This window comes from Cyprinodon tularosa, unplaced genomic scaffold (genome assembly GCF_016077235.1).
Source record: "Cyprinodon tularosa strain WSP-4 unplaced genomic scaffold, ASM1607723v1 ctg7, whole genome shotgun sequence".
NCBI lineage: Eukaryota > Metazoa > Chordata > Actinopteri > Cyprinodontiformes > Cyprinodontidae > Cyprinodon > Cyprinodon tularosa.
This window is the reverse complement of record NW_024039451.1, coordinates 4,997,372-5,025,303: the sequence shown is the minus strand read 5'-3', so window position 1 is coordinate 5,025,303 and position 27,932 is coordinate 4,997,372. Positions and strand designations below refer to the sequence as shown.

The 27,932-nt window shown below is 36.7% G+C and overlaps 1 protein-coding gene across 3 annotated transcripts; it reads left to right on the top strand.

Moving 5' to 3' along the window:
- The first annotated feature begins 68 nt into the window (after positions 1-68).
- On the top strand, positions 69-26,177 carry smad2 (SMAD family member 2). Of its 3 annotated transcripts, none has more exons than XM_038268288.1 (11): positions 69-236; positions 5,666-6,141; positions 11,396-11,485; positions 14,221-14,414; positions 14,596-14,730; positions 16,444-16,506; positions 17,130-17,183; positions 17,299-17,511; positions 20,018-20,155; positions 20,728-20,872; positions 22,153-26,177. In XM_038268288.1, the coding sequence occupies exons 2-11, from the start codon at positions 5,885-5,887 to the stop codon at positions 22,274-22,276; spliced, it is 1,413 nt and encodes a 470-aa protein (XP_038124216.1). In that variant the 5' UTR covers positions 69-236; positions 5,666-5,884; the 3' UTR covers positions 22,277-26,177. The 3 variants fall into 3 exon arrangements, with proteins under 3 accessions (XP_038124216.1, XP_038124215.1, XP_038124217.1); XM_038268287.1 differs by having other exon boundaries at positions 16,444-16,518; XM_038268289.1 differs by lacking the exon at positions 11,396-11,485 and having other exon boundaries at positions 16,444-16,518.
- The last annotated feature ends 1,755 nt before the right edge of the window (positions 26,178-27,932 follow it).

Here is a 27,932-nt window from a genome sequence, read left to right as displayed (position 1 = left end):
CCCAATATTCAGCCAATAGAAATTAAGAGGAGGCGGGGCTTAAGGGTGCCATTTTGAGTGAATGTTTTGCGTGAAGAGATGCACGTTTGGTTGAGCTATGAATGAGGGGCCATCATTCCGGTGGCTCGGAGGTGGAAAACTGTTTTTACCCTCGCTACGTGTATTACGAATAAATAGTCAGGTTTTTCTGACAGGTACTTGAATGACTAGTCCACCACATTTCATCTTTCTGCCGGGTAAGTGTATTTTTAAGCTTGTTTGATATCGGGTTTTTAAGCGACAAAACATGCAACAGTCCTGTTTATTTGTCTGTGGCACTAAGTAGCAAGCTTGCTAGCCTATTTTCTTTCGTACTCTTTTTGCTTTTAAAGGTAATCTGAAAATCGTATCAGGTATTCTAAAAGGGAAGAACCATGTTTTCTCTTTAACCGAGCATGTAAGTAGACTATTTTTATGTCTGGCTTTAGTGAAAGCCGTTACACATATGGTTGTTTTGAAGTCGCCGTTAGCGTTAGCTTATTCTTTAGATCGTGTGTATCTATCCCAAGTAACCCAAACACATAGTTTCCCACGCAAAAACCAGGCTCTGCTTACAAAACAACTGAGCAAATATTCCCAAGAGAACCCTGATAGCTAGAGCCGAGATAGGTGGTAGCCATATCATCACCTTTTTCCCTGGTTCAGTTCATCGGCTAACGTTGAGACTTTATCCCCTCACTCTGAAGGCTCCTTGTGCGCTCTGTTACTGTGGGATTCCTCACAACAAAGGCTTCTGTTGTTTCAGCAAATTAGTTACCCTCATTTGTGTTTTAACCTTTAGCTGAAGTAATTTCAACAACAACATGAAAGCCCTCTCCCTCAAGCATTCAGTAATGCATTCTTGCAACATCTCATGGTGCTGCTGAAGGTGCAGTTAGGGAAACCCTTCACAGTTTTAGTCTGAGTTGTGTGTTTATAAATGACAATAAATAGAGTAATAAAATGCATTGAGACCCCCCCCCCATCAATTTTAAATGTATAATATTTGAGATTAAGAATGCTGTCCCTCCTGTCAACAACACTGGGACCCAACATGAAATGTTCAACACAGAATCTGCAGAAAACTTGACAATTTTTCAAAGTGGCTTTAAAGATAAATTCTGAAGCGAATTTAAAGAAAAAAAGGTAAAATGAATTACATTGACAGACTATTACAAATGTTAATTTAAATTTCAGTCGTAGTGATGCACTACTTTTCAAGCTAGTTCAACATTTACACCACCACGCTTATTAATTTGACTTTATGCACACCTGCATTTCAGTGAATTATAATCACAGTTGTAAGTTGATGTTTTTAGAAATATAGTTCAGCAAGGGAAACCCCTGTAGCATTAGGATTTAATATATAGTCATATTATTCAGTTTATTGTGTGTATGTGTTTATTATTGTTTTTTTAAGTTTATTTTTTTAATCTCTGTAGCAATTGTGGCCTTTTCCAAATTTTGGACAGGAAGAGGTTGGAGAAATTCAGTAAAAGTGTAGTGTGAAGCACAAGCACTGCGACTGTTAAAACCAGCTTCTGTAATCCTGCCGTCTAGAAACATAAACTAAGTCGACTTTTTTTTCTCCATTGAAAACTTTGTAGTTTATGCTTAAAATTAAGTGTTTTGTTTTTCATGTTTTGTTGTTATTCTGATTAGGCATGTGCTTATAAAACAGTTTTTTCCCCCCATAAAGGTGGTTAACAAACAACAGAAACTTATTTAACCTATGTTATTTGGTAAATTTGATTTGTTTTAATCTAACAAAGCACAGTTTGGGGCTACAGACCCACTTATAATAACATATTTATAAAATATTTGGGCAATTAAAGGAAAATGTTGTCACACTTATGGTGTAGTTTGCTGTTTTCTGGTTCGTTTAGGTCGTGTATACTGTGCTGTTGGAAGAAGTCCAGAGGTTAAGCAGGTGGATTTAATTTTAGGAAAGACCAGGCACTTTCAGAGTAATGCACAAATGATGGTTATCCCTTCCTTCCTTGAAGTATTGTGGGGTAATTTGCTATCGCTCTTTTCACACAGCAGTCTCTAAGCTTTATTGATCAGTGCCGTTGCTTAACAAATCTAAAGGCTTGGGAGATTGTGTATCTGAAAAGCTTTTAGTGACGACTGTTCTAATTTGCTTTGTCTGAGCTTATTTGAAACATCCTTCTAGCTTTCAGGTTTTGACCTTCTTGTTTTTGGCATACAGTGCCTTGTGAAATTATTCCCACACTTTATGTTACAGACACTGATTTCTCTATTTAATTTGGGTGGGATACACAAAATGACGGGTTATTTTGAGGTGGAAGTGTTAATACTTTATAGCCCTAAGTTATAAGTCAGTTGCAAAGAGCTGGACTGAGGGCTCCCCCTGTGGTTCATTTATTCTTGGCAATATTTGCTCCTGATTTTATCATCTAAAAATAGATGGAGAGAAAAATAAGTAGTAACTTATAAGAATAAATAAACATGGCTGTTTACCTAAAATGACCGGCACAACAGGGAGAGCATTAATCAGAGAAGCAGCCAAGAGGCCTGGGGCAACTTTTGAGGAGCTGCAAAGATCTACCTCTCCAGAAAAAAATCTAAGATTTCAGCTGTTATGTAATCTACAAATGCAGGGAGGGAGGGTTTCTTTTCTAAGAAGTCATATTTGTAGTTTATCATAAACAACGTAGAGGAAACTGCCAACTTGCAGGAGCAGGAGGGCTGGTGACAATCCTTACGGCAACAGGCGGTGGTCACAGCATCATGCTGTAGGGATAGGGTAGCTGTCTAAATGCAAGGCTGTCCTTGAGTAGGTTAATCTACCAGAAGTGTTGGATTCATCCACATTTCCATCACTTTCAGTCCAAATAATTAAATCTTGTGTGATACAGAGCCATTTTTGCTTTATTGTCATTATAGTGGATTTTTTAAAGAATATAATAAATACCTCCCTATGGACAAGTATGAATATATCTAAAAAGGCATCTTATAAGTTTGAGGTCTAAAAATAAAGTGAGGAAAATAGCAAATTGTGTCAACATAAAAAGTATATCCTGAAATCAAGTATGCTCACTATCTGTATTATTTAAACAGACAGATATCCATGGAGGGTAAACTTCCATACTGTTTAATTGTGTGTGTTTTTATAAACTTATTTTAACCACCTCTTAATTAACTCCTTTATTTTATTTAATTCTAATGTTTCTTTTTACACTTTAATTGTAGAAATGTGATATATTTAAGCTAGATGCACAGTGCAATGTAAATACAATTCATTATTAGTTTCTAACACTACTCCTCCTACAGTTGAATACAAGAGGCTGCCCTATGTGGTTGGCACAAATATAGTATACTTTTATAGCAACAATTCATGGTTTTAAAACATAAGTGCATTAAGTGTGAGCATTAATGGCAATCCCTATAGACTTCACATTTTCTATTGCACCAAGAACAGACATTTGCGGTTATATTTTTTATATTTATATATTTTTAAAAACAAATCGGAGTGTGTATGACGTCATCTGCGTGCCGGACTGGAGTTGTGACAGGCAGCCCGGGCCACAGGCGGCTACGCTCTACAACTTCTATTCATTCGGCTAGCTAATCTGAATCGTTCAATTCCATTTCAAGAGTGAGATCATCTGTGGTAGTAGCACTAGACATCTTCCAGGCATATGAGTAAAATTAGCAGCAGTTCAGCGAACAGGATGGATGAATGCTAGCCGGCATGCAAGGTGTACCATAACGAATAAATTATGAACCCTTTAGTTTGCCTTCAACTCGCTGCCCATAGGAAGACGTTACCAAAATCTTCGGAACAGCTTCAAACGACACAAAACTAATATGGGTGAGTAGAACATGATGTAATCACCTAAAACAAGGGGCCAGTGTAAATAAACTGGTGTTCCCCTTTAAGTCTTCACCAGGTTTGCTCACACTGTAGCTGGTATTTTAGTTATTTTCGCCCCCCTATGCGACACTGTAGATATGGGGTTTCCTAGGATGCATCTCTGCATTCTTCTCGCTCCAAACACAATGAGTTGAATTTGTGCCAAAATGTTGTACTTTGGTTTAACCACATATTCTCCCAATCGTCTCCTGGATCATCCACAAGCTCTCTAGCAAACCTCAGACGGGTCTGTACATGTGCTGGCTTAGGGCGGGGGGGGGCATGTCTAGCACTATAGGATTGGAGCCCCTCTTGGTGTAGTGTGTAACTATGGTGGCCTTAGTTACTTTGGTCCAAGCTCTCTGCAGGTCATTTTTCAGGTTGCTTAGTGTAATTCTGGGATTTTTGCTCACCATTTTCATGATCATTTCCCTGATGCAGAGATCATCAATGGTCTTTATGTTTTAAATGACCAGTTTTTGGTCTCAAATGATCAAAAACTGCACATTTTATGCCAGGCTTAACTATTTAACTTGCACAATAAGCGGTTCACTCAATACGTGAATTTATTTATTTTTTGCCTAAGTGAAGTTAATAAATTGGACAATTCTGAGGTAAATTGGAATTTTCTGATTCATAAAATAAACTAAAATCTGAACCCAAAACCAATAGTGTATTGTCTCCGTCCCCATTTTCCCATGATACAATTTCACTAAACATAAACTATAATATATGCAGTTATTTAGTTAGTCATAGTGAAGAGGACTGAATATGAAAATACTGTCTAAAAGAGTCTAATCAGTTTTGTTAGACTTAATAGAATGTACTGCTTTAAGTGGGCGTGTCATGTTAGCCCAGTTAGATTAAATCCTATGGTTGTTACGGCTCACAATCTGAGTCTAAGGGGTATCGAAATATTTCGAAGTCACATTGATTTAAAAGGTTTCTTTTTATTTGCCATCTTAAATGTTTTCCTCATAACACACACAGTCTGTGGACAAAACTGTTTGCATGTTTCCTTGAGTGAATCATAACACACAAAAGGCAAAGATAAGCCTGTTGGAAGCAGGTCATACAACATTAAGAACAAAATCAATGACTACACAAATGGACCGGCATACCTCAGATGTTAACATTGATTTTTACAGAGCAGCATATGAGCATCTTTAAAGGTCATGTACAGTATTCAATTGGACGTTCTTTTTTTTTTTCAGCTCAGAAAGCAACACTTGAGGCAAAACTGGCCAATGTTTTTGCCTTAATTGAAATAGACTCTCTGTAAACAGACATTGCTGTTTTTTCTAACTTTTAGGGAGAAAAAAAGGGGCCATTTTATACTTTTTTACATGCATATCCAGCTTATAAAATTAATAGATGCCATTAATTCTTCAATAACAACTGATCATTCTTACAACTGATTAAATGTAATAGATAAGTCACTTTGCTTTATCTCTGGAGAACGCCTTTGTACACAGGAACACCTTTAAAGGAGCTTGATTTTTATAATTCAGTAGAGAAACAGAATAAGTATGTTTATGAATGGTTAGATTACAGTTCTAGACAAAGTGTGGCTAATTGATGATCTAGCACTGCAAGGGTGTGTGATGTTTTGACTGCCACCCTGGTTGATGGTATGATTATGAAGATTCTTGAATCAGGAGATTGTGTGGCGTCAAATAATGTGTTGGAAAGAAATGTGCAATCCTGTCTTGTCAACATTTCCTAGCTGCATTTATGTTCCACTGATGCATTTTCTCTCTTTCTTAGGTTTCCTTGGATGTTCTCTTCCAGTCCCTCATTTTGTTCCAAGATTCCCCAGGATCATTTAAGACCAATGCCTTAGCTTTATAATCGATTACAAGACTTGCAGACAACTGGTTTATGTTAAGTTTTAGAGCCCCTTTCCTCACAGTGTTTTACTTGACATCAGTTTAAAAGAGGCCATCAGAATTCCTCAAGCTTCAGCTAAACAAAACAAGAGCCACCATGTCCTCCATCCTCCCCTTCACACCTCCGGTTGTGAAGCGCCTCCTGGGATGGAAGAAGACTCCAGCTGGCAGTGGAGGAGCTGGTGGAGGAATCAGTGGAGTCGGGGAGCAGAACGGAGGAGGGCAGGAGGAGAAATGGTGTGAGAAAGCTGTGAAGAGCCTGGTGAAGAAGCTGAAGAAGACAGGCCAGTTGGATGAGCTGGAGAAAGCAATCAGCACACAGAACAGCAACACAAAGTGTGTTACAATACCTAGGTAAGAGCCCCTGATAACTGCTATTTAAATGTCCTGGTATACCTGGAATCACTTGTATGTGACTGCACCCCCTTTGCTGATAAACAGTAGTGCAATCTAAAGCAACAATCATTCAAAAAAAGATGATCTGCATCAAGATTGTCACCGGAAGTGCAGTTTTCATGTTGCAACAGCAGGTTCACTTCCCTGTTATGTTGTGCCATAGGTTAAGAAGGTTACAGAAGTGAAACCCTGGTAAAGGAAACACATGCCCTGCATACAGCACCAGCAGAACCCGTTCTAGACTTGACCTGATGAATATCACCAGTTAAGACATTTAAAAATGCTAAGGCTACTTCCTCTAGGTATTTAATCACATCTCAATGATTTTCAGATAACTCAGTGCTGCTGTTAACCTTTGATAGTTCCTACCAATCCAACAGAGAGTTTAGTGATGCCTTTTATGCGTTTTCACAGAAAAAGCGAGCACCATGATATTAGTACATTTGGTCAACGTGGTGTAACTGGTAGCACCACCAATCATCCGACCCACTTTGGTTAATTGGACTATTGTGACTCTTGACTGCATCCCTGGCCAGTGGTCGGAACATGATTGTAGTTTCGAATCACATGATGACTTCAGAATAATATATTTACTTTAGTATTGCTATTATAGCTGCAACTAATAATTCATTAGTTGGCTATTTTAATTATTCTATTTTTCTGGTGCCAGTTTTTGTTCTCATTATGTCATCACAGTAAAGAAAGGTGAAGAATTAAGTTTGCATTTTACTTTGTGTCAGATCTGTGGGTTAGTGCTAAATGGTAGTTCAGGTTTATTATGGTTTATTGTAGGAAAAACTAAATATCCAGTGTTTGGTTCTGCAGGTACTTAAACTTTTAAACTGTGTAATCTGTTATTTTACTGACCTGATTCTGACCAGAGCTGCAGGGGAAAAACAGCGCAACAGGTGTTGTGCTACAGAATTTATTTCCCCAGAGTTGTTTACTGCATCTCGCTTCCACTCACATTGCATGATTCATAGATCTGGCAGATTTAGATTAAAATGTGTTTCATGCTATCAAAGCGTAGGAAACAAGGAAACATGATGTAAAAAGGAATAAAAGATAAAGGATTCACTCTTCTTAGACGGTGTGGTATGGAAACAATTTCCCCGTGGAACTCCATACCTGTGCAGCAGGTCAAAGATAATGTGATCTCATCCGGAAATGTTTTAATCCTGTTCCCTCTGTGCAATATCAATGTTGTTGTTATTAATAGGTTTATTATTATTAAATGATAAAAATAGATTAGTTGTATCCTTACCCTAGACACTGCTCCCATGTCTTGTAAAGTTAAAGTATAATCTAGCAGGTTAGGTGTATAAACTGTGCCTGTGTAGTGAAACTTTGTTATCATGCAAGCGTTTTTACATTTTCATGTGAATTTGTTTAGTTCTGCAGTATTTCTCCTAAACGCATCGTTGTCCTGCCCTGTAAAGGTTGAGCAGTGGGCGTAGCAGTAATTTTTCAATTGGTTCAAATGAAACATGCTTTCACCACTGCTACATGTGTGTTTGGTTTTGTCGCCACAGCCCCAGATTCGGATAATTGACTTACTCACATGGACACAGGACCCCATCTTTACTCAGCCTGTCCTCCATAGTCTCTTGCACCTGCTTTGGGCAAAGTTGAGTCAGGATAGTGAGTTAGTGTTTCAAACTGATAAAGGCCCTAGCCCAGTGGTTCTCAACCTCGGTCCTCAGGGACCACTGCCCTGCAAGTTTTAGATACGTCTGTTGCAGCAGACCTGATTCACATGAGGGCTCCTCCTCTGCAATCAGGTGCTGCAGAAGCCTGTTAATCATCTATTCTTCTCAGGTGTGATGCAACAAGGGAACGTGTGAAACATGCAAGACGGATCCCTAAAGAACAGGGCAGAGAACCACTGCTCTAGTCCATTAGGCTCCGCAAAGCCTCCCCTACATCTCAGGTGACGAAGGGGATTTAAAAATCATCCACCTTTAAAAGATTGATCTGTTGTAACGACCCACGTGACTTTTCTCATTCATCATTCTTTCAATATTTCTTATCTAGCTGCCAATTTCCTGATTACTACCCCTCCGATCAACCTCCACTGCTCATCCTCACCATCCTCACACTTTAGGCTGGTTAATGCTTCTTTCTTATGCAAGTTCTGCCTAGCAACACACAGTCAGATTGTGATTTTAGCTTCAACCCCCCCCCCCCCCCCCCCCCCCCCCCCCCCCCCCCCCCCACGCCAAACAGCTCCAGCCTGAATTTGGTTTTATTTTCACACCTAGGAAAAAATTGTAACAACCCAGTTCCACATTGAAGAACATGGAGGGCAAGTGATGGCTCTTACTCGCAATGGTTTGCAAATATAAACATCTGCAGACATTCTATTAATTGGCCTGTAAATGTCAACACCGTCAACAGACTGCAAAGATCTCCTTAGATTACATGAAGAGGCATAGAACATTTTGGAAATAAGTATGTTCTTAGCTTCTACAGGTAGAAAACCTTCATTAAATTGGGGAAAGGTGCAAAAATTGAAATGCTGCAGACTACAGATCCGACAATAACAAACCAGTCTTTATCCCTGCCTGTAAGACTCCTCCCACTGATCACTTTGTTAGCGTTTCTTTTTTTGGGGAACAGGGTAGTTTTTGAAATTGGGGTGAGTTATGCTTTAAGAAGGTTCTTATCAGGTCACAGTTACTGCTATGGTGCAAGGTTCCAGTAAAAAAGATTAAGGAAAAATGTATTTTTAATCTATAGATCTATGATGTCTTTTACTGTAAACAACAAGCTGACCCTATGCTGGGAAAGATCCTAATCTAACTAACAGAAAATTACAGTTTAAGCATACTGAAAATTCAGTGCAGTGATTTCAGATTATTTGAATGTTTCTTCCAGAAAGCTGATCTGATTTGCTTGTATGTGTGATTTTTATTTTTTTTTTCTGGTTTATAAACATTTACTGTAACTATATATAAAGTGCCTTACTGGCACTTTATATACGTTTTATTTTTTTTACGTATTAGGCAAGAGCCCCACACCCTTTTTGTGTTTATACGTTTTAGCATTAATTATAATCTTTAAAACAATTACCAGGTTAACCAGCTGATGCATGCTAGGTTTTGAGTCTCGTCATTTGTTCTGAAAACAAGCCTAAAGTTTGCAGTAAATTTCTAACTTAAGTTTTAAAAAGTTCTAATAAAACTTTCAACATCAAAACGATGTATAAAAAATTAGCTTCAAATTTTTAAATCACTTATCTTAAAAAGATTGAATAGTTTTAAGGATTTTTTGTGTGATTTTAATTTACTTATCAAGTATCTTTTGGAAGTCTTATTTAATTTTGTTGTAAGAAGCAAGAAGCTGCAATAGGCTTGTTTTTAGACGGCTGAATGGCAGTGTGCAACACTCCTTTATTTTATACTCTGTACAGCAGAGAAAACAAAACCCAGAGCTTCTAAAAGGTGCTGAAGTGCCAAGAAGGTAACTAAGCGTTTTGATTCGGGTGTGTAAGAGGACTCAAGGACTGAAGTCACAGACACAGCCTGCAGTTTCTCTGACTTCAGTCAGTATATTGTTAGAAAAAAGAAAAAATCAACCCCTTTTCTGAAATGGCAGGATGTACAACCCAGAAGAACACACTGGTTTACTGCAGATGGCATTCAGGCTTGTAATGCATACAGCTTTTTTTTTTTTCTTTGAATGTGAGGAAATGGTCTGATAAAATCTAAGATGGATCGCTTTAGTCATGTTCTTGTAGTTGTGATCTTAAGCAGCTGGGTCCTGGGGGGTGTTGTCAGCATGGTGCCTAAATGGCTGCTAAATTGATGCCAAATGAAGGGCTTTGTAGATTTCTGTTGAGGCTTCTAATGTCAGCGTAGCTTTACCATGTAGAAATCATTGAAACTTGGTAGATTTTTGTTACTTAATGTTTGTTTGTTACTTTTTTTAGCTTTAGACAGAAATGGTAGTCCATATAAAGAGTGTGCTAAAGCTATAGTGGAAAAATTTTCTTGTTTTCGAATCTAAAATCAACCTTCATTTATACATACTTATCATATAACTAATGTTTAAGCCTCTTGATATCAACTGGGAGCTTTAGATTAAGCATTGTTGACCAGAAGACTATATATTTGCTTTAAACAATTAAATAAAAAAAAGGCATTTGGCAATTTATTTGCATTCAGTGGGACTGTACTTTGCCTGTAAGTAAAAGAGTTTCAATATATAAAGACTTGTAGAGACGGCTAAGACAACTATTTCAACCAAACTGCAAAATCTCCCTTTCTTTGCTGAATACAGCGATGAACCTTTCAACAATCCAACCTTTCTTTGATGCACATGAAGATTTTTCCCCCTCTTATTTAGTCTTACAATTCCAATGTCTTTGTCCTCTGAGATCTCATTGTGCAATTTGTCTGACTTTTCACCATCTCACTTTTTTGTCTTGCAATATGTTCAAATAAACGGTGTTTTATGTGTGCAGCTTAAGAGGATATTAGTTTTAAATATGAAAAGCTATAAAATTACAAATTTAAACACTTGAAAGATTATAACCATTTATCTCTTGCATGGTTGTATTATTTATTTATTTTTTTTGAGTCAAAAAGATTTAACTGTTTAAGTTAAAATCTTGAAGTTTTTCATGATCTAGGTGTGATCTTGGATAAAAGCTTCTTCCACCATTTGATTGCATCACATCGCATTTTGTCTGATTTGAATTTGTTGCATGATCATGTTCCATCTGCTGTCTCTCTCTCTGGGTACACATAGTCTATATGCTAAAAGTTTACTTCTCATCGGCCCTCTGAAACTTAAACCTCTAGTTGTTCAATGCAGTTTAGGTCAGGGCCGTTTATTCTACTTAATTTCTTCCATCTTGATTTATTTGACTTGATGTCTTGATGTTGCAATGATGGGACATCCCCAGCTGCTCACAAAGTTGCCCAAAATGTCAGGATTAAGAGTTATATCAACTGAAATGGCAGCCCCTTACCACAATCTTCTGCAGAAAACTTCACACAGAACACACAGGTGTCAGCCAATGCATTTCTCATTACAACTCCCAAACCCAAAAGTATTTGCTCACAAAAAAGGTGAGCGAATACTTGATCACGAGACCAGCTGTTCACATCTGCACTTTCATTTTTAAGTTGAAACACCTCATGTTTACCATCTGTTTGCTTTTATTTTGATCATGTTTTCCACTTGTCCTGTCTATGTGTGTCTGTAGCAATTGCTCAGAACTGTGGGGTCTAGGCCCAGGCCACACGATAGAGCAGTGGGACTCTACAGGCATGTACGGATACCCTGACCATAGCAGGTGAATACACTCGCATCCACTGTCAACATACATTTCCTCATCTGCACAAACCTCATGCAGTATAATGTTGCCTTGTCTGTTACAAACATGCATTGTCATTGTAAATTGCATTGTGTGCTCATTACCATTATTCTTTCATTATTTATGTTGACTTTACTGTTTTAATCACAGAAAACTAACCAGTATATGCTGGGGTTTTTTTAAACTCCAGTCAGCTGTACCACTTTAACAGCCAAAATCTTCAGAGCACTCTGACCAGTTGGGGTATTGATAAAGAGCACCTGGAAAATCCTGAGGTTTTATTGACGTAACGTTGGAAATCGGACTATGTTGGTTGTTTTGCTGAATCTTTCAAGATTTTTTTCTTCTCAGTGATCTAATCACATTCAGGTTATCTCAAGAGTTTGAAGGGGAATGGATCTCTCTGTACTTAGGTTCTTTCTTTATTTTAAGTTAATGGTAAGAGCTGTAACTTTAGGGATTTGTCACTGCATGATAAAATGAGTTAAGTTCTACAACAGGGTTTCCGCGGGTCATTAAAAATCATTAAAAGTCATTAAATCATAATTTTTTAAATTAAGGCCTTAATTGGCTTTAAATTTCATTAAATTTGATAATCGTTGCATTAAAATGCTTTGGAAAAGAAGCTTGAGGCGGAGAAAAGGTAAGAGAATGGGGGGAAAAATGCAAATTTGAACCAAAGTGGCGGGAAAACGAGGAACTCGGGACATGGCTGCAGCCTGTCCACTGTGAAGATGACCAAGGATTTTGCCGTGTATATATATATATATATATTTACATATGAAAGTCATGGGTAATTGTTGATGGCAGTAAAAAACTTTTCTAAGACCATTAAAAGAGGATTAAAAAGCATTAAATAAGAGTTACTCATTAAAGTATGAACCCTGTGCAAGTTGTAGACGCAAGTAAAAGATGCACACTGTTTAAACTGTATTGAAATTGAGCATATCTTGCAACTGTGAGGTTTGAAAAAGGGTTTATTAACCCTTTATGTGGCAAGTTAGCGTTTTTGATCCAGCCGTTTAGCCATTCAGCAAAGATACTGCTACATAGCTGTACATCTTATTTTGGCATTTGAACAATTAGATGAGCCCCTGGATGATATATTACCTACTGTAAATTAAGTTTAAAAAAGGTAACAGTCAAGAAAAAAAGTAAAAAGCTAATTTAAAAAGTCAATAAGCCTAGTTAACCATTATATTTAGGTTTATAAACTAAATATATAAGTGCTAGTATCAGCATTAATGCCTCTAAGGTTATGTTGCACCAAATGAAAATGTGTTTCTTTTACTTTCGGAGTGTTTTCATTAATTTCATATAGAAGCACTTTTGTTATTTTTCTTAATATTTTCGGGGAAGTTGGTGTTTCTTGTTATTACATTGACAATTAATTTTTCCATTAAAAGATCCACATTTTTTGAATGTTACAAAGATAATAAGGTCTTGTCCTGGATTCCAATGACACTATTGGCTTGAAATTTTCAAAGTATTTCACTGAGTGCCCTATAAAGGGTTAAAAATGGTACGTGTGGCATTTGGTTATTTGTATTTCGAATATAGATATAACAGCTTTGATTATTGATTATATATTCCTGCAAAAATCTTTTATCACGTATTTAGTTGTGTGGAATGTTATAAAAGGCTTAATCATGGGATATGGAGAGTAGGGATGTAGCCTTTACTTTTGGCTGATGCAGGTTTGACTTTTTGTAGTATCACATTTCAAAAGACTTGATCAAGTGTTATTACTCCAACAGTAACTAATCCCTTTATTATTAACTAATGGGTTACTTTAAACAGAAACTGAATGAGGTGCAGTGTTTCTATCAGCTCGCTGATGTAGGGGATTTTAGATGCAGGCCGATTTATTCCAGTCATTTTTTTTTTATTTATTATATATATATTAAACTGATTTCTGATAACTATATCGGATCAGGCCATCACTAGTTATTTCTACTCAAAACCAATTAATTAAAACAACATTTACAGTTGTAGTCGTAATACTTTAATTAATAGAAAATTCATAAAATGGTTTTAAAAGTATTGTTTTTAAATCACATAAAAGTCAGAAAAGTGTGGCCTGCATTTATAATAAACCCCCCCTCAGTGCAAACACTTCTGGCTCACCTTTCATTGCAATTAATGCTATGAATTAACTTTGGGGACCTGGTTATAAAAGTTTATAACATATTGCTTTTATAAAAAAAAAACTGATTAGTGTGATTTCACACATTTATGCTATTCTAAATATTAACTGGTAAAAATTACTTCACTTTAGTTTTAAGGTTTAATTATCTTTTCTTTAAGCGATATTCCAATTCAACCCAGTCCAATCAAAGCATTAAAAATGGGATAAAAGGATAGAATAAAGCCGACTGTCTTGCTAGGTGTGAAAAGCCAAAGCAAAGAGGTGGGTTTTGACAAGGGATTTAAAAATGTAGAGAATAGGCCTATGTGATGTGTTAAGGCAAGCTTCGGAGCACACATCAGATTTCTACAATGCTTTCAACATGTCCTATAAAATGAAGTAACAGAAACTGAAGAGTTTAATTTTAAGTACACTTTAACGGTAAAAGTTAGTTTTTCCAATGTTATTGGGGTTTTTACTAGTCTTGTTTCTTGCACTTCAGTACAAAAACCTTTTTCCAACTGTCCTCCATACTTCTGACAAAAAAAAAAGAGCTCTTTGTCTGTTTCTCCCCTCAATGTATCAGGTCCCTTGATGGCCGTCTGCAAGTTTCTCATCGTAAAGGCCTGCCTCATGTCATCTACTGCCGACTGTGGAGATGGCCTGACCTTCACAGCCACCATGAGCTGAGGGCTATTGACACATGCCAATATGCATTCAATCTGAAGAAAGATGAAGTTTGTGTCAATCCTTACCACTACCAGAGAGTGGAGACGCCTGGTAATGATCAGTGGAATTACAGAAGACTTTTCTTTTAAATAAGCAATTACATGCTAGAGGAAGTTCATGCAGTTGTTTCAAACTGACAGTATCTATGTAAAGTTTTATAAATGCGTAGCTTTTGTCTACTTACATTTGACTTGTAAAAAGGAAAATACAATTCTTTCATTTTTCTTCTTAGTGCTGCCTCCTGTGTTGGTGCCACGCCACACAGAGATTCTGACAGAACTTCCACCTCTAGATGACTTCACAAACTCTATCCCTGAAAACACCAACTTCCCTGCAGGCATAGATCCTCCTAACAACTATATACCAGGTTTGTGTTAAAATAGGTTTGCTTTTCAACCCCTTTCTCTATGATCTATGAAACATGGTCACTATATACACTATATTGCCAAAAGTATTTGCTCACCCATCCAAATTATTGGAATCAGGTGTTCCAATCACTTCCATGGCCACAGGTGTATAAATTCAAGCACCTAGGCATGCAGACTGTTTTTACAAACATTTGTGAAAGAATGGGTCGCTCTCAGGAGCTCAGTGAATTCCAGCGTGGAACTGTGATAGGATGCCACCTGTGCAACAAATCCAGTCGTGAAATTTCCTCACTCCTAAATATTCCACAGTCAACTGTCAGCTGTATTATAAGAAAATGGAAGTGTTTGGGAACGACAGCAACTCAGCCACGAAGAGGTAGGCCACGTAAACTGACGGAGCGGGGTCAGCGGATGCTGACGCGCATAGTGCGAAGAGGTCGCCAACTTTCTGCAGAGTCAATCACTACAGACCTCCAAACTTCATGTGGCCTTCAGATTAGCTCAAGAACAGTGCGCAGAGAGCTTCATGGAATGGGTTTCCATGGTCGAGCAGCTGCATCCAAGCCATACATCACCAAGTGCAATGCAAAGCGTCGGATGCGGTGGTGTAAAGCACGCCGCCACTGGACTCTAGAGCAGTGGAGACGCGTTCTCTGGAGTGACGAATCGCGCTTCTCCATCTGGCAATCTGATGGACGGGTCTGGGTTTGGCGGTTGCCAGGAGAACGGTACTTGTCTGACTGCATTGTGCCAAGTGTAAAGTTTGGTGGAGGGGGGATTATGGTGTGGGGTTGTTTTTCAGGAGCTGGGCTTGGCCCCTTAGTTCCAGTGAAAGGAACTCTGAATGCTTCAGCATACCAAGACATTTTGGACAATTCCATGCTCCCAACTTTGTGGGAACAGTTTGGAGCTGGCCCCTTCCTCTTCCAACATGACTGTGCACCAGTGCACAAAGCAAGGTCCATAAAGACATGGATGACAGAGTCTGGTGTGGATGAACTTGACTGGCCTGCACAGAGTCCTGACCTCAACCCGATAGAACACCTTTGGGATGAATTAGAGCGGAGACTGAGAGCCAGGCCTTCTCGTCCAACATCAGTGTGCGACCTCACAAATGCGCTTCTGGAAGAATGGTCAAAAATTCCCATAAACACACTCCTAAACCTTGTGGACAGCCTTCCCAGAAGAGTTGAAGCTGTTCTAGCTGCAAAGGGTGGACCGACGTCATATTGAACCCTATGGATTAGGAACGGGATGTCACTTAAGCTCATATGTGAGTCAAGGCAGGTGAGCAAATACTTTTGGCAATATAGTGTATGTCTCTCTTTGCACAGGATTAAATTAATTTTAAAATCCTTTTCTGTGTTAACACCATAGAAGACATTGTTCTTCTATTTGCTCCTATATAATCCTCAGAAAACATTTTGGAAACCATCTTTTGATCATAATGGTTAATTTAATTATTAAGGGATCTGAATTCAAATAAATTCATATTACATTTTGGTCATAAGGCTGCCTTTACTTTTTGGACACAAACAATTCATAAAATGTATTAAATGACATCAGCCTACAACTAATTGAGTCCACAGTTTGTTTTACATAAATAGAGAGGTTTCCTTTTCTCATTTTAATGCAAAAGAACTCTTAAAATTACTTTATTTGATGATTTCTTGTTTCATAAACATGAATGCGTTTCATCACTTGCTCTTCAGACACCCCTCCTCCGGGCTACATGAGTGAAGATGGAGAGACCAGCGACCAGCAAATGAATCAAAGTATGGAATCAGGTAGATTAGTTGTGGTTGGGAGCTGCTGTGACGCTTTCAGACATTTTACACATTGTTGTATATTGAAATATATGCCTCAATATTAATGGGGTTTAGGTTTTCAAAGATTTTGTATCAGAACTTTGTGGCAATATTATGTTTTTTTTTTCTGCCATTAATGTTCATTAATAGTTTGTATTAGTAGCATAGGTGGTCTTACCCTTATATAGAAAGATGTCAAAATGTTTAGAAATACATATTTCAAACTGGCTGTACTATCAACTAGTTTTTAGGCACCTCTATACACATTTATGCTAATTGTATAAAAAAAAAAATCCATTGGTCGTTTTTAATTAAATGCATCTCCTCAACAACTATTAGTGTGTATTAGTTTAGGATGCAACAAAAGGGGCAAGCAAAGAAAATGCTGTTTGGTGTTTGGGCCTAAATATATCTGCTAACTCTGACACGTCCCAGTAGAGAGTTAATAAAGGCAATGTTTTTTTTTATTAACAGCAAAACTAGCCTCAAGCTGGAAGAAAACAACATTTTCCTTTAAAAGTAGCAACATTTCTAACTGGAATATTTTGATTTTAAAAGAATAAAAGTAGATATGATGGTTTTCCCACCAGGCTCACCAGCAGAAATGTCACCAAGCGCCCTCTCACCTGTCAGTCACAGCTTAGGTGAGTTTCTTTTTTAAAATGATTTTTTTTCAGCTGTGGAAATTAATGCAACACAGAAGCAGTTGAAGGTTTTGAAATACTGACTGAACAACGATTTCTTCTGTTCTCCTCCCAGACCTTCAGCCTGTCACCTACAGTGAACCAGCTTTTTGGTGCTCTATAGCTTACTACGAGCTGAATCAGCGGGTTGGTGAGACGTTCCACGCCTCCCAGCCATCTCTGACCGTAGACGGCTTCACCGATCCCTCCAACTCTGAACGCTTCTGTTTAGGCCTCCTCAGCAATGTTAACAGAAATGCCACTGTGGAGATGACAAGGAGGCATATAGGTATATACACATTAGGGCTGCAACTAACCATTGTTTTGCAAATCAATCTGTCGATTATTTTTTTTTGATTAATTGATTAGTAATCGGATAGCCAAAGGCTGCTTAAAGATTTTTTTTTTCGAAAGTAGAAAAAGTAGTTGACTATTTAAATAATTGATTAATCAGGATTAATCCGATTAGTTTTTTCAGCCCTAATACACATATGAATGGAGCAGTAGTTTATAAGACACTTTGTGCACAAAAGGGTTCTAGGAGTGAGGTTTTTAATAGATAATTAACTTGTTTTTTTACAGCCTTTTAGTCGACCAATTCTGGTTCATTAAAGTAGGGTCCAATGTAGAGTATAGAGTTTGTTTTCAGTCAGCGTTCTGCCAAAAAGAAAATAATTCAATAGCAATAAATTATCTTATGAGCATTTTGATTTTATCCTAGATCACATTCACTACACATAAATAGCTTGAACTTTTTTACATGTTTAGATTCGGTATCTCAAAGCTCCAGTAACTTGCCCATGAGTGCAGGCTCATTTTCTGCACACTTTTTATCTTTTTTACCATCTGTAGCCTTTGTTCTACTCTTATGTTGACCTTATTTTTTCCTTTTCTTGCTTTTGTAGCTTTTGTCAGTTGTAGGATGTTACCCACCAGAGAAAGTCAACAATCTGTGATGGCTGCTTTCAGAACATTTTTTTATACAATGCTGGACACTAAAGGACAAATGCACTGTTAGATTCCATCTGAATATGTGCATTTATAATCATTGTGAATAATAATTTTACAGTTGATGCCTGATTGCATTTATGACTGTGTTAAAATCAAAGTTATTTAAGAAAGTAATTAAGAATTGCTACTTTTTAACAGTGACCAGCCTGAAGATGCTTTGATACTTTATTAGCCGCAATCAAAAGAAATGGTACAGTCTCAAAAAGCGGGATTTCCAAAAAGTAGCCAATTGGAGGCTGTTGTCTCTCTGGTGGTTACCACTGTCAAACTAAATAAAGTTCAAAGGAGTGAGTAGGAGGGAGGCTATGTGTGTGTGGAAAGCAAACAACAAGCATGCAGAGAAGGAGAATGCACGCTTGCAAATGCTATTTGTGTGTGAAATTAGGAGTTTGTTTGTCATTTAAAAACTTCTTGTATGCTCTTTTCAGCTCAAATTAGACTTCATGAATTTATGTTTAACATTGTTCAATGTTGGAGTTGTATGGAAAAAAATATTTATATTTGGAAAGGTTTTTGTTTTTTTCTTCTGCTTTTTTCTTTTCTTCCTAAATGACAAAATCCAAAAATTGAGGATTAAATTTAGTAAATTTCATATTTAAATGACAATTTTTTTTTTTTTTAAATCACACGGCACAGCTTATTTTTACATTTTACTTTTTGTCAGAAGAGAAGGGCAGTTTGTAATCATTTAAAAAAAAAACTTTGTCATACCTACACTTTCTTGAGTTCATCCCCGAAACGTACAATCATTTAAAAAAACTGATCTTTAAAGCATCAACATTTGTGGAAGATATTTGATTAGAGTCCTTACAAATTCTAGAAATGCCAATTTTTAAATGGAACATTTTTTATTTCATTTCAGTTGCCAGAAAAGCAATAAAATGTTTTTTTTTTTGTTTTTATTACACTCCAGAATCAATTTTCATGATTTGTGGGACTTCGCTAAATTACCATAGAAGCAGTTAAAGGAATGTAAAGGCAATTTTACATCATGTATACAAACTGTGGCTTTATTACTTCTCACACTTGGTTGCTTTTTTATTTTTATTAAATGGTATATTTTAGTCTTTATCCACCATTTAACCGTTATTAGATCACTAATTCAGTTCATGATTTCATAGTTGATTAATTGCAATCAGATTTATTGTCAGTTTTCCTAGATCACCTCTTTAAACTTCAATGTTGTTTATATGGATTTTATGCAAACAAATTGATACAAAGAAATGGACAATTGTTAATTTGATTTTCAAAGTTTAGTAAAAAATTGTGATTTGCATTCCAGATGTTTTCAGATTTGATGAGGCAACTTTTTTAGTGTTGTCTCCACCAGCTTTCCACATTCAGGGAATAAAATACTTGCTAAACGGCAAGCAATGTGTAAATCTGGCCAAACATGCTCAGCTAAAGGTTAAGGCCAAAATGTGGAAAGGCTTTGATCTAAAAAAAAATTTCATTAAAGCTGTTAGAGTATGTCTTCCCTAGAAGAAAAAAAAAATCTTCATAGCATGATGCTGCCAGGACCATCATAAATATTTTCAGATCAGAAAGTAAAACATTTAGTAAAATGTTGTCTCATCTGATGAAAGCACATGGTTTATTGATGGGATTAAGACTTTTAACGGTCAACTTTCTCTTTTATTTAAGTTAACTATTAGTAATGATTCTATTAACAAACTTTCGATCCAGGCTGTTTATCTTTAACTCCTTCATCTTTACCAGGAGCTTATTACTTTCTATTCCCCCCTCCTCCCTATTGTCTTCATATTTTGTCTAAAATTCTGCAGGTCGTGGTGTCAGGTTGTATTACATCGGTGGGGAGGTCTTTGCTGAGTGCCTCAGTGACAGTGCCATCTTTGTCCAAAGTCCCAACTGTAACCAACGATACGGGTGGCACCCAGCTACTGTCTGCAAGATACCACCAGGTCAGCACGCTGGAAAAATTGTTCTTACTTGTACTCGCCTCCATCTTAGTCTTGACGTCCTTTCTGGTAGCTGGTATCAAAATGTCAGCGAGTAAACAACCGTGCTATTTGGTCCAGAATGACTCACTGATACAAATAAACTGAAGCTTGAAAAAAAAGGCACAAAGAGCCTGCACAATGTGACAGCATTTGTCACACAGTCACCCACACACTGACTCATCTGTACCCATATAAGTTTGAACAGTTAACTCATGGAGGAATAGACTGTGAGATCCAGGGAACTGCAGCTAGAACCATAGAAAGTGAACGTATGAGGCAGATGTTTAGGGACATGGCAGCCTTCTCCAGAATAATTGCTGACAACACACCTACTCTTAGCAATGTTTGTGTTTTTGTCGTATTCACAAACAATTTTTAAAACCACTTGATGGTGATCTTTAAAGAAAAGCTATCCAAGCATTATTTATTATGTAAACACTTTGAATTGGTGTAGTAATCATCATCAATCATAGATGTATGTTAGCTGCACTGCTCTTCTCTACTTGTTTCTTTTTGTTTCTCTTTGTTTTCAGGCTGTAATCTAAAGATTTTCAACAACCAGGAGTTTGCGGCACTGCTAGCGCAGTCAGTTAATCAGGGCTTTGAAGCAGTGTACCAACTAACCAGAATGTGCACAATCAGAATGAGCTTCGTCAAGGGTTGGGGAGCAGAGTACAGGTGAGTTACATACTATTCAATAATTTGGTCGTCCAGAATAACTAGGCTTTTAAGATTCAGATCAGAATAGTTTATATAGAGATTTCTCAGTGTATCAAATTTTAATGATAGCTGGTTTTTATGCATAGTACGAGCTCGGAATCATTTTAATTTGAATGTGAATTATTCATCCGTTCTTTAAAAAAGAACACTACAGTCATTGAGTTATTTTTCTCCTTTTTATTAATTTTGTTATATTACAATAAAAACATAAATTTTATAATTAAGATATTATAGAAAATCTGTTTCCATGCCTCGATCTTAATCTCTGACTTACATGAAATCTGGACATTTATGCTAATCCAACACATTAATGAGCTTTAATTTGAACCTTTCTGGCTAAACTTGCAGGCATGTTAGATTGTCACCCTCTGTCCAATTCTCAAGTCACGCCATTTTTCTTCTAGTATTTATTTAACTTGTAAATTATCTGTTGTTTGGACTTTATCAAATCAAAACAACCCAAAGATCTTTACAACACATTCAGTCATGTACCCATTCACATGTTGACTGTAGGAAGCTGCATTGTGACTTTTCTGGGGTAGATTGGCAGAAACCAGGCCCTCTGACTACTAACAGCAGGCAAATCTGTAACGTGTCCTGCTCAAGGACACAGAGACAGAGCTCGACCCAGTCACCCACTGCTTAAAGGACAAACCCCTTCATGATAAGCCACCATCACCCCTTAGAGAGCAATTTCATCTAGACTATAAAGTTCAGTGTTGTTCTTATTTTAACCAGCTTTCATATTTGCTACATCTCCTAAATGACTTGTGGCAAATTTAACTTCTCTTCCACCTCAAAGGATAACCTTACTACTTATCTATAGTTACCTGTCCACAGATTCAACCACATAACCTCTTTGGCTTCTGTACAGTTACAAAAACCAGCCAAACTTATATTACTGGTAAAAATCTTATTAAAACGGATTCTAATTATGCATGTTTTTTAGAGTTTAGAATCAGAAATACTTTAATAATCCCAGATGGGAAATGACTTAAGATTTCTAAATTACTTTAGAATGTATTTTTTGAGCGGAAACTATTAAAGTCAAAAATACAATATATTATTTGACAAAGTCTTGCATAAAATGCTTTAATTTGGTATGACTTGAAAATGCATTGTTTGTTTTTTTTTGCATGGAATAAAAGCCAATTTCATTTTTAAAATCTGAATTTAATTTATGTAGTTTATTTCATTTACTTTTATTTTTCCATTTCTGTTCTTTTTTCTTTACACAGGCGCCAGACTGTAACCAGCACTCCTTGTTGGATTGAGCTACATCTCAACGGCCCTCTCCAGTGGTTAGATAAAGTACTGACCCAGATGGGTTCTCCTACAGTGCGCTGCTCTAGTATGTCCTAAACGGAGATCGAAGCAAAGTCAGACTGGCGTTCCACAATGTCAGAACAATTTGTCTTAAATGAGACTACCATGCAGTCTTAAATAAAGTACTAAAAGTGTTTTAAAAACAAAGAACATGTCATACAGAAGAAGGTAGAGCAACAGCGTCTGTAAAGGACTAAAATGGAATTGGCCGACATAACCAGTAGGAGAACCCGAGGTAGAAAAAGTGATTTTCACCATGGACAACAGCTGAGCTCTGATCAAGGACCTGAAGCAGGACTGAGCCTTATACTGTCCTCAGGGACACCACAGCAGTTTCGGGGATCAAGCAACGACACCGATTAATCTTAGAAGCTGTCATTCCACTGGTTCTGCTCAACTCTTTGATTAGGCGTGACTAGTTCAGTTTACACATTGATGACCACCCACCTCTCCAGCTAACGTTAAACACGTCAAACTCAATCTTTAGCATGAGCTTTTCTGTCATCCTTTCCGTTTTTAAATCCCAATAATTCAGATTTTATTCCTGATTATCCTGGAGTGCTCCTAAAGGTGCGCAGAAATATATTAACACTAACACTCTTTTTTAGACACAAATCACCCTCTTCAAACTTGGATCCAAGCTTAGATCTGTTTCTTTATTGGATGGTGGTAAAAGAAATGCGTATATTTAAATAGAATTACAGTGAGATCAGTGATGCTAAACACAGAAAATTGATAAATTACGAAATTCTAAGAGCAAGAAGAAGAGCATACAACATGTCACCTCACTGCAGATGCAGTTAAACAATCAATTTTTTTTCTGAAGTTCTTTGATATCACAGTATTTAACCCACTTTGCATGCTCTTACTCTTTCTCTTACACTCTGTACCTGTAGCTTTCTGTAGAACTTCTACTTTCTTTCTGTCATTGTGGGAAAGATGTTGATATTATCTAAGCCCTGATATGGTATGAAATCTAGCAGTGGTTTATAATAGTGGTTTATACGTAACCTTTTAGAAGAGAGAACAAGCGTCCATCAATGCACTAGAGAGTTTTCTCTGTAGTTTCAGAGAATCGCTCTGATCACACAGGGTCGCACACGTCTCTGATACACCGGACAAGAATTAAAACCAAACAAACACCCACAGTGGGAAACTTCGCTGCAGTCAAGTAGCGGCGGTTTACATAATGAAGACACACCATAACCCTTGATACTCAGTACAGCCAGAAGGTTTCTCAAAATAAAATTCAAACACTCTTTAGACAGGGTAGAAATGACATTTTCTACCACATCGATGCGCAATAACTAAATCTGAGATTCCAAATGTATAAAAAGATGCACACGTTTCTCATATTATAAACTAATGCACACTTTCAAATTATAACAGATTACAATAAGTCCTCCAAAGTGGGACTTTAATTTATAAATCTATGAAATAGCTTCTATACTGTACTTGCACAGCCCCAAATTATGCACCCTTAAAAAAAAAAGTTGCCTTTGATGTCGAATACAATATGCTCTGAATCCTGTATTTAAAGTCAACAAACATTTTTCTCCTCCCTCTCCAGTCTCACTGTAAAGAATCATTTTTCTAAATAATCTTGACGCATTTTGTTTGATTTGATTATGATTTTTTTTTTATTTCTCTCTTAAACCAGCAATCTTATTTTCTGTAAGGTATTCCAGCTTTAAGTGTTGAACAAGCTTAGTTGTACTACACATTTATCATTGTCTTTACAAAAGGTTTTAGCTACATTTATTTTGTACTTTTTTAATATATGTATATGAATATATTTAAAATCTTCACTCCTCTTTTTCTTAGATGAGTTTCTTTTGTTCTTGAGAAAATACACCTTGATTTGAGTAGTTACAGCTTGATGATGATTCGCTTTTTGTGTGTATTGCAAGACTTTTCAATTTAAAGACAAATTTTCTCCCTTCAACTCGATTTGGTTGCTTAAATCCCAGCAAAGAGATGTTTATTTTTTATTTTTTCAGGTGCTTTAATTTTTTTCCTTCTAAATGGCAGTTTATCACATTGTTCTAACCAACCTTTCAGCAGTAGGTGTGTAACCAAAGAATACGTGTCCATTGCAGTTCAAAAATTGGCTTGATCAGTCACACATTACCTTTTTTTTTTTTAGTACAATAAAGATAACTAAACTGTTTTTGTTGTGTAATTCAAAATGCTTTCGCACTGAAGAAACATTTATAATTGTCATACAACCCTGAACTTTCCTATATGCTGTAGGTATGAGCCAGAATTCGGTTTTCACAGTGTAGAAATAAAGGCTTTATGTTAAACATTAGTTACACTAGTATACTAATTATTATTGGTAGAATTTTGCCCATACATGATAACATTTTTTAAATAAACCCTAAATTGTGGTGCTATTGGTCTTAAAATAAACATACTTATTTATTTGTATGGTCATCCTGCTCATTATTTAGTATCAATCGATTTGAACAGGAGAAATTATCTAGTTTATAAAGCCACGGGTTGTTTATTGTTTATTAATGCTGGGCTTACAGCTTATAGCTTGGTTATGGTACTTTTCAAACATCATGTAATGTGGAGTGATGGGTGCCATTTTTTTTCCTTTGAGGTGTACCTTTAGCAACCAGAAACATTTAAAAAGAAACAATTAATTTAAGAAAGCATGGGAAACTAAAAGGAAACAAGGAAACCCTTTTCATTCAGCTGATTTTACTCAATGCCCCATGCAGTTTGAGAACCTGGATACTGCAGCATTTCTGTCACCTAGCTGAAGGGACTTAAAACTAAAAAGGAATGTTATGACAGAGGATTTAAAATCCTTTGATCAAGCCGACTGGCTCACACCTGTTCTGCATATAGAAACTGTCACCAGCAGCCTCAGAACTCCTTACTTACACATTGTCTATTTTGACTTGTTTTCTTGCACACATTCACAACAAGCTGTATGTTTTAGTTCATGCAAATGAATTGATTGGATAGATTAAATGCGAAAATGACATATTTACTGATGCTTACACATTCTGTTGGTATGCATGCAAAAAAAACTGAAGGGAAAGTTGCACATAAAATAAAATGTTAAATTTAATCACTGAAGGTTTTGTTATTTTCTTTGTCCGAAGATTCTGCGGAAACTAGAATTTCAGCATTTGAATGCACAAACTTGAAAGATTTGCGTGCATGAGAACAGATGCATGTCCTGCAGAGTAACTGATTGAGTTCCATTTTTGCTTCTTTTATTTTTTTCTCTAAATTTTCCTCTTACTGTTACTTTCATCCCATTTATATCTTGTCTGATTCGTACCTTTTAAACCTGTCTTGTATTTTGCTGGACTAGCCAAAGTCTTACAAGCTGAAACTAAATTGTGTTTACTTTTTTTTTCACAGTTAACACAAGTGTTAGTTCTATGCATTGACCTAATAGTGTTGGGACTGTATGTGGAGGAATTATTCTTGGTGGTTAAACCTTTTTATGTGCATATTGCCAGGAGCCAACTAGAGCCTTTGCGTTAGAAGTGTCAGACCAACCAGCTGTTCTCTTTCAGAGACGAGGCAGAACCAAATGAGGTTGTGAAGGACACAAACACATTCTGACATTTGCATTCCTACTTACAGATCATATTGTATTTTCTTCTTATTGTGATGACAATTGTGTATTTCAAAATGAGCTTCTTTTCTGCATATGTCGAGCAAACTTTTTGTTTTGATAAAGTGAAGTTCCTACAAGTCACTAGTGATGTTGTATAATGTTATTTAGCTGTTTTTCTTTTTCCATACATGTTCCCTCTGCTTGCTATGAACGGAGCATATTCACTAGAACGCAGCCTGTTAGAATTAGAATTGCTTTTCCTCAAACAATGATCTCCGTAGGCTTTCCAACTATCCAACATTTACGACTTCTTACAGTGTACACTAATAAAGCAGTTTTACTTCAATTGAATTATCTATTTTTGTTTCTCATAATTTTGTTCTAAAAATTGTGCTTTTTTTGCTTGTAATTTGAAAGCTATGTAACTAATCAAGTAAAAAAAAAAAAAAAAAAAAGGAAGCTGGATTAACATACATTGTTCTAGGAGATGTTTTCCATCTTAAGTCCCAGTGATGTTGTAGAACTGTTGTCAGCCAAACTTTCCCCAGATGAGCAGACTCATTAGCCAAATCTTTCTGGTTAGGCCCAATTTTACGTACCTGGGGTGCAGTTCATCCATTGTCATTATTCCAATAAAAACTGAAAAGAAAATGTTAGAATAGATGGCTGCAAACACTATACTTCTTAAAAAAGCAGCTGATCTTCATTGTCTACAGGTTTCATTGTCTCAGATCCATACAGTGCTTTGCGAAATTACATTACCCTTAATCTTTTTAGATTTTTCACTAATAATATATGTTTTAAGTTGAACAACATTAACTTTTGGTAATGATGCATAAATGAATAGAACCCACTTGACTGTAATTGACTATAAAATCTAGCTGCTTTGGTGAGGCCTCAGGTTATCGGTGAACAAACGGTGTGTAGGGTGAGATACACTGGATAACTTTGGGGAGTATTTGAAAACAGCTTAAATATAAAACGATCTAAGCTGTGTGCGCCTCACAGATCACTTAGAGATATTTACTACATCCTCTCGGATCAGAAATCATTTTACATAACAGCAAACCTACCAAGACAGGGTGTTCTGCCTATAGCCTACTGGCAAGAAGGCTTAGGATGGAGGTCTGCAGTCAGGCTGGGTGAGCTGCAGATGCTGTTGAGACATTTATCTCATCAGATGATGAAAAGAAATCATTCATGACTGAAAAAAAGAGAGCTGTTGGAAGTGTTCCTGGAACTATCGGCATGGGAGTTGCCGTGCTTATGAGACCTTTTGTGTGTAAATCTTTTTTACTTTTTAGACCTTTACACAAAATGGTTGGAAAATACCGTTCCCCTGAACAAAGCATCTCCACTTAAAACCTTGTTGAAGCGAAATCTGTCTGAGAACTTTTTTCTTTTCAAGAAGACTATCAAAAAGATCTGATATATTTTCCTTATTGTGAAATGACACCAAATCATAGTCCGGGTAAGTTTGTCATATAAGAATAGCAAGCACATCTGTAATGTCAGTTAGTACCTGGACCGGTTATCACCAGGGCCTATTAATTAGGTCACACCAAGATCAGGTGGTACTTCAAGGTTATTGCTTGATTCACTCCATTATTCTTGAGATGAAATAATTAAAGCAACTGAAAGCCAAAATAGAATCAGGCAGCAATAGCTAGAAAAGCTCATCTCTGTTTCCCCAGCTGTATATAGGCTCTTAACCGTCTAAGAAAAGCTAAGTTTAAAGCAGCACATTATTATAAACCATGATTTGGCATAACAAATGTATTAATTTCCAAAATTAGCCCAATTTACAAACAGTTTTAATATGAATGAAACCCCCTCAGAATTAGGGCAATCTATGTTGATAGAGGTTTATTAGCTCTTAAGATGAGATTGCAATGAAAATATTACTTTTTCAATTTGAGAAATTGTTTATGTATAGTCTAGTTTGGTCAGAAGAGGGCGCCAGAGTCACACCAATAATCCCAAGTATAATTCTGATATTTCTGCATTGCCTACTCCCAGTCATGTTGTCCTGATGCATTATGATTCTAGTGGGCCTAAAAATGTCCAAATAAAAGAGCTGTGCATAGCTTTGATGAATTCAGACAT

Coding starts and splice junctions, on each gene's coding strand:
- smad2 (XM_038268287.1), top strand. CDS start 5,885: ATGTCCTCCATCCTCCCCTTCACACCTCCGGTTGTGAAGCGCCTCCTG. Junction 14,731..16,443: donor TCCTAACAACTATATACCAG/GTTTGTGTTAAA, acceptor CTTGCTCTTCAG/ACACCCCTCCTCCGGGCTAC. Junction 20,873..22,152: donor GGTTGGGGAGCAGAGTACAG/GTGAGTTACATA, acceptor TTCTTTACACAG/GCGCCAGACTGTAACCAGCA.